The sequence below is a fragment of the Electrophorus electricus genome, chromosome 6 (genome assembly GCF_013358815.1).
Source record: "Electrophorus electricus isolate fEleEle1 chromosome 6, fEleEle1.pri, whole genome shotgun sequence".
NCBI classification, from domain to species: Eukaryota; Metazoa; Chordata; class Actinopteri; order Gymnotiformes; family Gymnotidae; genus Electrophorus; species Electrophorus electricus.
In genome coordinates, this window is record NC_049540.1 from 25181630 (window position 1) to 25196016 (window position 14387).

At 41.0% G+C, this 14387-nt stretch overlaps 1 protein-coding gene across 2 annotated transcripts; it reads left to right on the forward strand.

Moving 5' to 3' along the window:
• The first annotated feature begins 92 nt into the window (after positions 1-92).
• LOC113573462 (calcium/calmodulin-dependent protein kinase kinase 2) lies at positions 93-12123 on the forward strand. Of its 2 annotated transcripts, XM_027003740.2 has the most exons (17): positions 93-279; positions 4469-5106; positions 5964-6011; positions 6654-6707; positions 7511-7562; positions 7752-7885; positions 7983-8019; positions 8181-8202; positions 8299-8387; positions 8491-8690; positions 8833-8886; positions 8990-9063; positions 9179-9266; positions 9504-9635; positions 10168-10268; positions 10765-10815; positions 11557-12123. In XM_027003740.2, the coding sequence occupies exons 2-17, from the start codon at positions 4522-4524 to the stop codon at positions 11627-11629; spliced, it is 1794 nt and encodes a 597-aa protein (XP_026859541.2). In that variant the 5' UTR covers positions 93-279; positions 4469-4521; the 3' UTR covers positions 11630-12123. The 2 variants fall into 2 exon arrangements, with proteins under 2 accessions (XP_026859541.2, XP_026859543.2); XM_027003742.2 differs by lacking the exon at positions 10765-10815.
• Positions 12124-14387: the final 2264 nt, after the last annotated feature.

The following is a 14387-nucleotide window of genomic DNA, read 5'->3' on the forward strand; positions in this document are numbered from 1 at the left end:
CCCCTGCGAGGTGGTTGGGAGCATGGCATGGCATGGTTTACATGCTGGGTTTGTTTCTGCTCTGCAGGATCAGCTTTGAGTCGTTCATACTGAGCAGGATTGGTTGAGCAGGGGATGTGGTACCCCTCGTATCAGGACGAACTGTATTCGTTCTCGCTGGATGCCCATAATACCACAGATTTTTATAGCAATAATTGTATAAAATAAGACATATATACTAGCTGGTGTCGTTAGGACGCTGGATTGAGAAGCTGGAAGAGGACATTTTGACTAGTCGCGGTAAGAATGACCAGTTATCAACATCCATGGCTGTTGTAGAAATTTCTATACGATGGTAGCTAGCTAATACGAACCCTTGGGTATATTGAAGATTTTCCCACCATCTCTTTCATTAACCAAACGCGTTTAAAACTTAAGATTTAAGGTACATAGCTACCTGGCTCTGATGGGGGTTCGATCGGTCCTTTTCAAACCTTATTTCGACGTAGCTTTATGTTTGCTTTGCTGTTTTTGTAAGTATATGAGCAAGCTAAGCTAGCTTCCTTTCTAAAGTCATGAAGTGTAGTCAGTATTTGCTAACGCTACTAGTAAAAGACGAGCAAGTATGCTCAGTCTTTTCGCCTGCTAAACATTATTTTTCAAGATAATTTGTTTCGTAGATAGTGTTCATCTAAATGGGAAGCTAGAGTTTAGATATCTAGCTTAACATCAGGCTACTTTATCACAACATAACTGGTGACAAACGTATCGTTAGTCAGGTACGTTAGCTACCTCGCTAGCTGGTTAGCTACTTAACAGACTGCACTTGTACATTTGAGAGTAACTGTTAATAAAATGTATTTGCGTTTAGGCTTTTATAGTTTCTCTGGAAAATGTGTAGGGGTTAATGAAACACTTTCAGTCGGCTCTGAATGAAACGCTTCTGTCAGGTTGATGTAGCCCAATGGGCTGATAAAAATACTATTTGAAGTTGAATGGCTCTCGGGTGACTTACCTTGCGGTTAGATGCCTAATGTTAACTAATGTGATGGTGGACTAATGGTTCTCATTTGCTTGAGTACATAGTAAACCCGAGGGCAGCTGTTCATTTCGAAGGCGCACTTTCTTGGAATTAACAGTATAAGTAGTTTCCGACGCTTAGCTTTAAGATCATATAACATGATGGACATTTTCTTTTTGTTTTCATGCATACGGTATTGTCAGCTCATTTTATGTACCTTAATTTTCATTAGAAAAACATTTCAGTAGCCTCTGTTGTTATTTTAATAGCAATATTTTAAACTTTGGGTGCCCTAAAATGCACATAAGACACCCCTCCTGCGCGCGCGCGCACACACACGCACGCGTGCTCAGACATCATCTAGCACGTATAACATTTACATGAATCTCCTTCGCAACACTGTCAGTGAGGAGTGACAGTCATGTGGCCTAAGTGTATGATGGAGTACTGTTGTCTGTAGTACAATTTATGCTTGTTTCTAAGGTCAGTCTAGTATCATAGTATGAAAATATGATCATGATGATGTGCTGCTGCAAAGTTCTTTGCATGCTACCACCCTTTTTGATAAAGAAAAGAACATTTTATTACTTGTGGATCCTGCAAATATACTGTTTAAAGCTGCATTTTTTTTGTATAGACATTTTTGCATAGAATTTTAGAACTTTTATCAGGTTTGTTGTAGATATGTTGTTAGACAAAAATGATTTTTGAAAAAGATCCTGCAGTGTAATTTAACACCAAGACTGAGATTAGTGGGTATCTGGAGAATAGGCCCAGTTAGCTGTAGAAATGGTTGCAACCAGCAGGCTTTTGTCAGGTATTGCAGTCATGGTTTTGGACAGAACCCAGTGAAATCTGCAATATCTAGTGTCATGTCTCCTGTATCTGCTTGCCCCAATTCCTCTCATCCCAAAATACAAGACAGGCAGATTTGGGGGAGAGGCATGGTTAGGAGCCTGTAACATTAATTTACCATGATATCTGTTTGTAAATTATACCTGCTGTATTTTGAACGCCATGACTGAGCTTGAGTAATTGGCTTCCAACACACATAGTTGTTCATTTTTGGTAGCCTGTGTAGGCTGCGCACTTGGAGCAGTTTTCCATTGTGTGCTTTGCAATCCATCAGTGATCAAAGTAGGTCATTCCGCAAAGTAGCCTAACTGTCTTCAGTTTAAAATAACTCAGCAGACCAAAGCTTCTCATGGTTACGCAGCATCCTGGTCACCTTTTTGCATTTCACATTTTTCATGTCTTCTTTCATCATTTATGGTGCCGAAAGGTTTGGCATGAATGCTTCAGAATAGGTTTTGCAGCAAGATCAGTCTTAATGTCCATGGTGTCAATCTAACCCAGATATAGCAACTGTAGAGGTTTAAGTGTAATGGGTCATAACACTAACCAATCATTCCACAGTTTCTCTGCACCCTTTCCTCATCTTGCTATCAATATGGCAACACCACCTCTGACAAATGGGTCTGGAATGGCTGTCCACACCGGAGATGACGAGGCTTTCCACAAGGCTGTGTGTAGGTTAAGTTGACAGAGGTAGGAGTAGTCAGAAACAGCTCCCACATGAGCTGGCGATACAAAATACATTCAGACACTAAAACAGCTCAACAAGAATGCAGGATGGTTCATTTCTGCGCATCTTTATTTATGTTGCATTTTCTGATAGTGAATGTTACAGTAGCTTACTGGGAGCGTGTTTCAGGATCATAAATGTTTTGGGGACAGCGCAGTAGAACATGAGATGGATGAATGACATGAACGAAACCTCATTTCTCATGATACTTTGAGGTTTTGTTTGTCTTTTTTTACTGTCATGGGCCATCTATCATTCTCAGGTGATTGGTCTCACAATATGTAACTGTTGTACTGCCAGACAGAGAGAGAGCAGATATGTACAGGGGATAAATTGTCATAGCTATAATAATTTCCTTTGCCGCCCTAACGCTGTCTCATATTAGCCTATTTTCCCCTTTGTTTTAATGGAATAACATTTGTTACATCACAGTAAGCCTGCCTACAGATGATAAATGGTTCACATCTCTGTTCAATGATAGAGAATCGCAGAGTCATATTTCCTCCTAAGACAACACAAAAAAGCCACAGTCTTTCAGAGTTTAAGGCTATTTGTGTGCTTTTATAATGAAGGTTAATCAAACACCATAAAATGCAGGAAATTGGTTTGAGTACACTAGCCCGATGCTAGACCATTTGGTTTCCTTGATTCTATCAAATTATAAAGGCTATTGCTTTAGTCTCCTACCTGCAGTTGCACTGTTGACTCACTATCGAGTTCCTTAATCGGTATCACAGAACACATTTTTAAGGTAGCATTCATTTTATTGCACTATTGCTTATTGGCATTATCAGACATTGACGACCCAGCTCTTTTGTTCTGTTCAGAGTAAAGCTGGCCCTGTTTAAGCCTGAAATGCTGTCTCTGTCTGGAATATAGTCCACCTTTTCCAATCCATGTCGTAAAAAAGAGGATTTTGTTATTTCTTTGCATTGGTTTCTTTCTAATGCTTTAATGCTTTAAAATGTAAAATGCATTAATTTTTAAACTTACCAATATAAATTAGTCAGCCTGCGTATTTATCAAGTTTTTCATCAATGGCGAATGAAGAGCCATAGATGAAAGACTGCATACAATATGTTTTTCTTGTCGTAGGCCTGTTTGTGTGCTCAAAATATTACTACTGCTTTGGAGTTATGCTAATACATGGCTGAATGTTTGTGCACAAAACTGTAGCATTGTTGTCTAAAATGCTCTTTTGTTGCAAAAGAGGTTAATATAGAGAAACGGAGATATAGGAATAAAGATGAAGAAACAGATAGGGAATACAAGAGAATCTGAGAGATGGCACACAGGAGGAGGACCAGCTCTCTCTGGAAGCCAGAGAGAAACGAGGACGCGTGGAGGGGGTGGGCCTGCCCACACGAGTTCTCTTTTCTGAACCCTCCAGAGTGATGAATGTCTTTTATTGTACCTGCTTTTATCCCCATTGCTGAGACCCACACCGCTCCCACACACACTGCAGTTTTCACACCAGCAATGAATCTGCCTGCCAAAAGATACAGCTTTATGTGCCTAAATCGAGCCCAGAACAAACACAGCCAGCTAGGAATTGAAGCTATACCCCTATTACAACAGAGAGTCATTCTGAATTATATTATAAGGACAAGTTTAGGCTTCCTGATATGATTCAGGGTTATCCTTGTGATGCTGAGTCCAGATCTGTTGTGTTTGGGGTCAAATAGGCTAATTTTACATCAGTGACCTCACTTGGGCTTGCACAAAATGTTTGTCGTCTCTTATTTTCAGGATGTAGAGCAAAGGCCACCTAACAGTGCTTTCTCTGAACTAGAGCTTGTCCTTGAGAGACCTATCTAGAGTACATTCTTTTGGCTCGTACTCATAACTCATTCATTGTTTCTTTCTATTCTCTGTACAACAAGGCCCTCTGAGGTCCTAATGGAGGGGCACTTGGGAGGTATTTGGGAAGGACACCATGCTTCCCTGTGTCTCTTCCTGGCCTTCTGCTGAAGCACCTGTCCCTCTTGGCCATGCCCTGCCCACCACTCTCTCAGCCCAGCCGCCCAATCAGCTCCTTCCTGACCTGCTGTGCAGTTGCACTGTGTTCCCGCCTTCAGTACCGCCCCTAAGCCCCTGCGCCAGTGACATGGAGTCTCTTATCGTGGTGACGGAATATGAGCCCAGCAGCGCCCCAGGGCAGCGAGGTGGGGGGGAGGAGGTGGAGGACATGGACAGTTCGGAAACGCCCGAGCCAACATCCTGTCCACTGCCACCGTTCCGCACTCCCTCCTGCGACCTCTTATCTCATACGGTGGGACGGCCTGAAGCTCTCTTCCCAGATACGCAGGAACACCGGGGCAGGCTTAACCTCTCAGACAGGAAGCTATCACTTCAAGAGCGCTCACAGACCCTCTCTTCGCCCTGTGGATCACCTGGAATCAACGGGCGATATATCTACCCGTCTCTGCCCTACTCGCCCATCACTTCGCCCCACTCCTCTCCGCGCTTGCCCCGCAGACCCACCGTGGAGTCCCACCGTGTCTCCATCACGGATCTCCAGGTAGACTTGGCTCTAGGCAGACAAAAAAAGCATAGGAGATGCAAGAAAGGCTCCTTTTCCAGTATTGCATAGAATAAAAGAAATGCAGTCCTTAATAGAAATTTGATACATAGATTTCCATTTTTCCAAACTGTTTGAAAATTCTTTTGAAATTGTCAGTGACTTTGTAGCCCCTGCTGGGAAATGTCAAATTTTCAAGTGTGAGATGCTTTATTTATGAGTAAAGTTGTTTATTAATGAATTGGCATAATTACGTAACATTATGTAATAGTTGCCGCATTGCCCCAAAAAAATCTTATCCGGGATGACTCAGACATCTTCAGATGGTTTTCGAAAGGAACTTAATGCGGTCTTGAGAAGAATATGTATTTTTCTTGTTTTCTGGTATGGCTGCAAACTCAGCAAAGCAAAGGCTGAGAATAAGAGCTAAAGGTAAGGTTTCGGCAATAAGTAGATGTCTCTTTGCCCTGCTAGAGCTTTTGACTGGTGCATTCCCCTGTAGACTGTAGACTGCCCACAGGTGGCAAACTCCATTGGAGGTAGCAGATGTTTTGCTACTATTCCTCTTTGCTGGTCCTGCTCTTACAATGTGTGTCAGTGCTTGCTTTCCTGTTTTAAACTTACAGTTTCCATTGGGGATGACACATATTTAGGCTAGAGCATGAGTTGTGATGTACTAAAAATAGAATTCTGATGTAAGCATTATTATAATACATATACAGGAAACAATCTCACCAGGTTTTTGCAGTTCCAGAATGCTAATTTGGTGCAATGTGTTTTCACATACATTTTTTCTTCCTTTTTTGTAGTTAATTTAAAGACGAGCTCATTCATTCTTTTATTGTTCTCTTTGAAAGGATTGTGTGCAGCTCAACCAGTACAAGCTGAAAGATGAGATTGGAAAGGTATTTTTATTCTCAATTATTATTAATATATTAACAATTTCAAGCTGAGAGCACAGGATGATTGAATAAACACCCAAATAAAAATACTTTTATTTGTGTGGACAAATGGATATGTCCATAGACTACAGGTATATAGATTGGGGCACCGAATAGAACTATCATGATCAGAGTGGAGAGCAATAACCCCCTGGTCCCACACAACACAACAAACACTAGTGAGACTACACATAGTCTGTGTGGAGATAGACTGGAGATAACGATCAGTGTTGCTGCATGTTCGCGCCGATGCAATGTGCTAGAGCACGGGGTCATATGATACTCCCGGAGGCTGATAAAGTGGATAGGGAAATTCCCACTATCCTCTCATCTCTGTCTGAGCACCAGAGCCCCTGCAGTAAACCCAATCTGTTCTCCCAGATGGGACCTGCTGTGTGTGCATGCATGTGTGGATGTGAGTGTTGTCGTTGTCTGCTGACTAGGTTTGGATTACTGTTCTGTATAGTCGCATAGAGCCATGCATAAAGACTTGGCTATTTTAGTGAACGTTCAGTTACTTGGTTTGTGTTATGTCTGTGCTTGTCACTATTTTGTGGTACTATTCTGTTACTGTTCCTCACCTGCTCTCTTCATTCTGTGAACAAGGGCTCCTATGGAGTTGTCAAACTGGCCTACAACGAAGATGACAACACCTATTATGTGAGTGCTAAGTATTCCTCTCGCCACACAGCTTTGTTATATTTCGCATGCAGGGACATTATGAAAAATTAGTCTGCAAGAATAGCTGGTGTGCCCTACTGCTGTATGAGCAGTATGAGGAAGCCATGGCCTGTCTGTCTGAATACATAAATAAATACATATTGCTGATGTAGCACTAAAATATATAGGTGTGTGTGTGTGTGTGTGTGTGTGTGTGTGTGTGTGTGTGTGTGTGTGTGTGCGCTAGCTAACATATGCACCACTCTATACACTCTCTCTCTCTCTCTCTCTCTCTCTCTCTCTCTCTCTATATATATATATATATATATATATATATATATATATAAAACCATAAGCCTGAATTACTGGTGTAGAGTGGTGCATATGTTACCCAGCACTACTGATGATATTGCGTATCTACTCACATTCTCTTGTTCTCACTCTATACACTCTCTCTCTCTCTCTCTCTCTCTCTATATATATATATATATATATATATATATATATATATATATAAAACCAATAAGCCTGAATTACTGGTGTAGAGTGGTGCATATGTTACCCAGCACTACTGATGATATTGCGTATCTACTCACATTCTCTTGTTCTCACTCTATACACTCTCTCTCTCTCTCTCTCTCTCTCTATATATATATATATATATATATATATATATATATATATATATAAAACCAATAAGCCTGAATTACTGGTGTAGAGTGGTGCATATGTTACCCAGCACTACTGATGATATTGCGTATCTACTCACATTCTCTTGTTCTCACTTCCCCTCTCCCCCGCAGGCCATGAAAGTCCTGTCCAAGAAGCGTCTGATGAGACAGGCTGGTTTCCCGCGTAAGTGCCTGCCGTAAAGCAGATGGAATGCTCAGTAGGGTGTGTGTGTGTGTGTGTGTGTATATGTATATTTGGGGGGGGGGGGGGGGGGGGGGGGGGGGGGTCGGTTGAGGATGTCTGTTCATGTATTTCTTATACCAGGTGAAATGCAACTACTCAACTGTTTATCTTTTCTTTCGGAACATACAGGAAGGCCTCCTCCCCGAGGGGCCAGAGTGGCTCCTGAGGGCCCACCTCAGCCCAAAGGCCCTCTGGAGCGAGTGTATCAGGAGATCGCCATCCTCAAAAAGTTGGACCACCCTAATGTGGTCAAGCTAGTGGAGGTGTGTATCTATGTGTGTTTTCTGCAACTGGACCAGTAGAGAGCACTCTCTCATGGGTTGCTGAACCTACCTTTGGTACTTATATGTGTGTGTGTAGGTCCTGGACGACCCAAGTGAAGACCACCTGTACATGGGTAAGCAAGGTCATAATTGCTGGCTTGTATCAGATCAGACATTTACACAAGACATGAATATGTCTTCATTTATATTTTGTATTATTTTGGCTGTTTTACACTTTATAACTTTCTATAGATAACATTCTTATCTCAATATCAATATTTCTTTCCTTCATCAGTATTTGAGCTGGTCAAACAAGGGTGAGTAGGGTTTCAATATATGAGTCTTTATATCTACCTCTGAGTGTCATGCCTCTCTCAGGGTCACCACGGCATATTGTTGGTATTTATTTACAGTGCAGTGATGGAGGTTCCCACTGATAAACCACTGAATGAAGACCAGTCCCGCTTCTACTTTCAGGACCTGCTTAGAGGAATTGAGTACTGTGAGCTAAGAAACCACCTTGTCATTTGGATTTGACAGTGAAACAATCATTTACTTGATTGCAAGTTGTTGTGGAAAACATTATGATCTTTCATTTCCTACAGTACATTATCAGAAGATTATTCATCGGGACATTAAGCCGTCGAACCTGCTAGTGGGGGAGGATGGGCACATTAAAATAGCTGACTTTGGGGTCAGCAACCAGTTTGAGGGAGCTGACGCACTCCTAACCAGTACAGTGGGGACGCCGGCCTTCCTTGCTCCAGAGACACTCTCTGAGACCCGCAAGAACTTCTCTGGCAAGGTGAGGACGAGGACAGCCTCCTATTTCAGGCGGAATTGAATCGTACATCTTCATTTTTACATTAGTAATGTAATAGTCAGAAAATAAAGACTTTTAAATATAATTTTAAAGATAATGAAGATGAATAACTGCTTGCTTTCAGGCTTTGGATGTTTGGGCCATGGGGGTCACATTATACTGCTTTGTCTTTGGCGTGGTAAGACTCCCTTCTGCTCACACACCAATGGCATTGTCGTTGATGGAGTGTGTAGCTCTAATCATTGGGCTGTATATGCTGTCAATACCTGTATCTTCTGCAGTGTCCATTCATGGATGAGCGCATACTGAGTCTGCATCAGAAAATCAAGACCCAGCCAGTAGAACTGCCAGAGCAGTGAGTGTTTAAGTATTAATGCTCTCTTATAGTTTCTGCCTCTCTTTGTCTCCATTTCGTTCTCAGATACTCTGCCTTCCTTTCTGAAAGAATCTGACCAAGTGCTTGTTTACAGGGCTGATGTGTCAGATGATTTGAAGGACCTGCTTTTTAAGATGCTGAATAAAAATCCTGAAACCAGGATAACTGTGCCTCAAATCAAGGTCAGTGCTTATAAACATTTTATAGGCGTGCTCATTAGCACAGTAGGGCGTTTGTAGAAATCAAATCCTGAAATGAAGTGGAGATGAAATAATGCCCCATTCTGCCAACGAGACACCTGTCACATCTTCAGTTTCTGTTTCTTATGGGCTGACATGTGGCTTTCCAGGGCAGCACGTTTTCCAGCTCTGTATTTGCTAGCCAGGCGTAGTTCAGACCCGTCTCTGGTGGCTGTGCAGGTACACCCATGGGTGACGCGGCATGGTGCTGAGCCCCTTCCTCCTGAGGATGACAACTGCTGCAGTCTGATCGAGGTGACGCAGGAGGAGGTGGAAAACTCTGTCAAGCATATCCCCAGCCTGGCCACAGTGGTGAGCACCCACACCTTTCCAGTCCTCTGCCCATACACTGCCTGCCAAATGTTTGCGGACACCATGCCTTTTTAAACCATTTTAAAACAAGTAATAGTTCATGTTTACTAAGGGAAATCCCTGCAAAGATTTTGTTAACATGCTACAACTGATTTACTAATCATTTTGGAATTACTAGTACTTCTGCAATACTCGCCTATAAATTGGAGTGTCTTCTGTGTGAACAGTAGGTTTTGCCTTTGACAGTTTTTCCAAAATTTTTGTTAAAAACTCTTCTGAGGAATGCCTGGAAAAACTGTATAAAGGAATTGTGAGCAGTTGTTGTAGTTGCTTTTGTTGGAGTTTTTGAATATCTGTATAGTTTAATTGTCTTTTGTTTTTACAAATATTTTGTGTGACACTGGTCTCCTCAAACCAGATTAGTCTTTGATACATTAAGGTACTACAACAAAAAACTCAGCAGAACTCTAAATAATGCTTGCAAATATTCTGTAAAAAGCTTGTGCAGAAAAGTCTTTTCTTCATCATGCAGATCCTGGTGCGGACCATGTTACGCAAGCGCTCGTTTGGGAACCCTTTCGACTGGGGTCGCAGGGAGGAGAGGAGCCCCACCTCACAGGGACATGTGCTGACGTAAGTCCTCTGCCTGCTCCCCCCATACACCGCTAACCGGCAGAGGTGGACTAAACCTCAATCATCTAATACTGTTTCACTAATAATTAAACAAAGGGATTATTTTTCAGCCTTTTCCAGCTGTTTAATTGAAAATGAGGATCCTAAATTAATTTGATAGCCCTCTTAATAATGTAAAGTAACCTAATAGGCTCTGGGAAATCTAATGAGATTTGGTTGGAGCTAATATTTTTGTAGCTCTTTTAGGACAGCACATTTTTACATGTCACTGTGCTGACACATATGTAATGAAACCTATATAAATCATCTATTAGGTCTAAAACACAGAAACATAAACTACCATGACCCCACATCAGCATTCCTCCAACTCTCTTTAGTCCAGTTACACAAGTCCTTCCTAAGGTTTCAGTTACATCTTGTGTGTAGATTTCTCTTGAGTCATCCATACACACAGTGGGATTCTCATTGCAGTGTTTCCCTCTCTCCTGCCCTCTAGAAAAGGGAGAGCAGGGAATTTGAAATACTGCTACATTCATGGTAACCAAAGGTAAAGGACTGCGGGCTTGCTAGGCCTCCACCTGCTCTCTCCAGTTCACTCTGTGATGAAAGAGGAATGGATCATGCTCATTTTAATGGCCATGCACATGACCTGAATGAAAACATTCTGCAGCATGTCACATAGTGGTTTGGGGAAAAAAAAGAAAAGAAAAACCTTTTTCATGGCTTTCATAAGTAGTTAGGAATTTCATGTTATGTACAGTGAACTGAAAGTTCCATACAAAACTGCCTTAAAGAGGTTAATTTATGGTCATATTTGCATGAAATAGATGTATATCAGACTATATCAGACCAGGGGCTTGCCGGTCTCTAGCAAGTGCGCGACTCAGGATGTTCTGTCCCAGGTCACTTGCTACATGCTATCCTTTGTAAATTATTTCTTGTTAGGAAGCAGTTTATAGAGGAAGAGCATCCTGACTTGCAATCCAACTGCCTGTTGCCATGTTTTACTAAAATGTTTAAGCTCTGTGTGTGTTTTAACTGCACCGCTCTGTCTCTGCATGCAGTGTGACAGTTCCACCTTTTCCAAGGACACTCAGATATTTCCATTTATCTGCCTCCGATCTGAGTGTATAACTAATCCAATGTCCTATTCTCTTATTCTTCCACTAACTTGGTTTTTCTACTGTGTAACAACTAATACCAAACACACGGTCTGCATCGTCCTAGACTGGTGCTTATGGCTGGATTGCATGGTTATTTTAGAATGCTGCATTTATCCGTCTCCTAGGAAACAAGACAGTGGGGAAGGCATGAGGAGTGTGGACCTACCCTTTGTGGGCGAAGATGAAGTGCTTTCCTGATGCATCGTGGGCTTGCTAACTGCACTGGAAGGGCCCTGCATCAGAAGCTCTGTGCTTGAGAAGTGGAGGGGTTCTGGATTCTCGGGATATAGATTTGTAGCTGGGAAAGGGACACAGAAGAAACGCTCCTGGCCATCAGTCATTGATGTGGGGCTCCTCCCGAATGTCATGCATGCATTTGTACAGTCCTACAGTGGCATGCACTATGTGTCCATCAGTCAGGTCTCTGCTCTCAGGACCTGCTCTTCCGTGTATGTGTGTGTGTGTATTTGTGTGTGTGTGTGTGTGTGTGTGTGTGTGTGTGTGTGTGTGTGTGTGTGTGTGTGTGTGCGTGTGCGCGTGTGTGTGTGTTTTTCACCTTCTGTCTGCCTTGGAGGCTGTGCTTGCACATTCGTTGTAGCAGGTGGCAGCATTGCAGTAGAAATAAGGATAATTGAATACTAACTCCTGAAGCATCACAATCCTCCACCCCATTCCCCCACACACCCACCCACCCACCCACCCCCACCCCAGGGACCAAATTTTGGATTAACAAGTTTGGAGGTTCAGATTGCCATAAGGTTTCAGTATTAAAAGGACAAAAGGAAATAATAGACACTTTATTAAATTCGAAGCACTCATATGTAAAAAAACAAGATTCTTGCCCAGTTCTTTGAACAGAATCAAAACCATTGCTTTGTATGTCCTCCCTATATTGCAGATGTTTATCAAGCAACAGAGGATTGCATCAGCTGTTTAACTGATGTAGAATCAAATGACGAATCAATTGTAAATATTGATTATAAATTTATGTCTAGCCAATCAACCACAATAAGCTCTTTATGACAAAACCTTTATGGCAGGGTGACATCTAATGGAGAATGCCGGTACTGTGTGTCTGCATGTATGTGTGCGTAAAGGCGCTTTGGGTGTGTATTATAATATAGACACACTAATTAATGGACTACATCAAGTCATGAAACAGCTTAATGTTTTAATGCAGTCTTTGAATGAATTCTAGTAGTGGCATGAGTTCACATTTTAAATAGAATATTAAACATTTAGAGATCACAGCCTTTTAGGGTATACCAAAATAATTGGCTTTGTGATATGTTTTTCAGAGTTGATGAATATTAACCTTTTATCATAAAGGTCACAGTCTTTTACTGTAATTTCACAGACCTTGTGTGTAGAATTACCAAAATAATACATACTGGTGCATCCACAATTTGTCACATTGAAAGTGTATTATTAACATTTCAATATCAGACATGTAGGCTACATTTTTCTTTAGAAATTACAATAACTTTTACAATCTATGCATGACTTGTCACTTAATGAACTTTTTGACATAAATGTATGCCTTACATTTCATCAGCATAAGTTTAAAGTTTTGATACTGTAGAGCTGAGGTATGGTAAGTTATTCTAGACCTACGGTAGTGTAGAAATGGAAGAACATTTTATTAATGTGCTTATGTCTGTTTTTAAATTAGTAGAATTAGCCCAAAGCTCTCGAGTTTTTTTCAATGTGCAATTCAGTCAGTGAGCTCTTGTGTTTTGCCCCATGTAGATGTACTAGAATGTGTTTGTGAGTCGTGCTCTCTGCCACTGGACTTCCTTTATAACAAAATGATATTGAGAACACAGTTCATGCTTCCATCTTGAGTGCTTCAGCACAGGTTGAATGTATGAACAAAGGGACTGGGGTTTACAAATAGGTAAAGCCACTTGCATTTCTCTGGCTTTCTGTACTTTGGACTCTTGCATGTCACCTCTGCTGTGCTCTGAAGGACGTTCTTTGAGCTGGATGTTTTGTGTTTTTTAAACTATTACTATGCATATGAAAATCTCACTCTGTGGTGCAGTTTCAGACCTTGTTAGTCAGCCTGTTGTGTTTGTTGTGTTGGATGTTGGTTATTAAGGGAGACTATACAGTCTGGTTGGAACATGTATTAATGAACCAACATATGCATGAGCACAGATGTTCAGAACATGGACATATAATGTGAGACTATATAAGCAAGTATTTTAAAAGAAAATGAAAAGTTAAAATGTGAATGTCATATGACCATAGCTTCAGTTACTCTTTAAAAAACTCCCCAAGGTAAGCAGCTACTTGGACAAAAGCTGGTGGTTAGAGCAGAGTAAGCTTTAAAAGAATGCCAAGGTGTGTAGATTTGCGCTTTACAAATAGCAGCAGCAGAATTTAAATGAATTATTTTATCTTAATTATATTTTTAACTTAAAAATAAAATGTAATTCGAGAATATCTTTTCTACTTTTCACTAAAAAGCCACAAGCTTTCATTTTCCCTCCATGTATAAACTGACTTATGTACTGACCTCGTATGAAGTGGATCGAGATTGCCTGCAAGGTTACAAGTGAAAAGGGAAAAAGACATGCTGTATATTTGTATTTATATACTATACATATTTAAGCTTTTTTGTTCATAGTATCTGCCCAGTTTTACTTGAAGGGCTATAATATTGGAATATCCACAACACACTTACTAGGTTTTAGCCACTGTAGTGTTGTAGGTTGTTTACATGAACTAAACTGCATGCCATCAATATCATTACACTTGATTTCCATGCATGTTGGAACTCTTTACAGGATACTCGGTGATATCACCATTGCTCATTCTATACATATTGTATCTTGTTCATTATTTGAATAAAGTTGCCTTTACTCACTTTTTCTTGATTTTATTATTATTTTTTTTATATTTGAAATGTTCATCTAAACCAGGAAGGCCATAGTTATTGAAATCTGAAGCA

Excerpts from the sequence above, each read along its gene's own strand:
- LOC113573462 (XM_027003740.2), top strand. The coding sequence starts at position 4,522 with ATGCTTCCCTGTGTCTCTTCCTGGCCTTCTGCTGAAGCACCTGTCCCT. Across the intron at positions 8,020-8,180 it reads TGAAGACCACCTGTACATGG|TATTTGAGCTGGTCAAACAA; the intron begins GTAAGCAAGGTC and ends TTCCTTCATCAG. Across the intron at positions 8,203-8,298 it reads TTTGAGCTGGTCAAACAAGG|TGCAGTGATGGAGGTTCCCA; the intron begins GTGAGTAGGGTT and ends ATTTATTTACAG.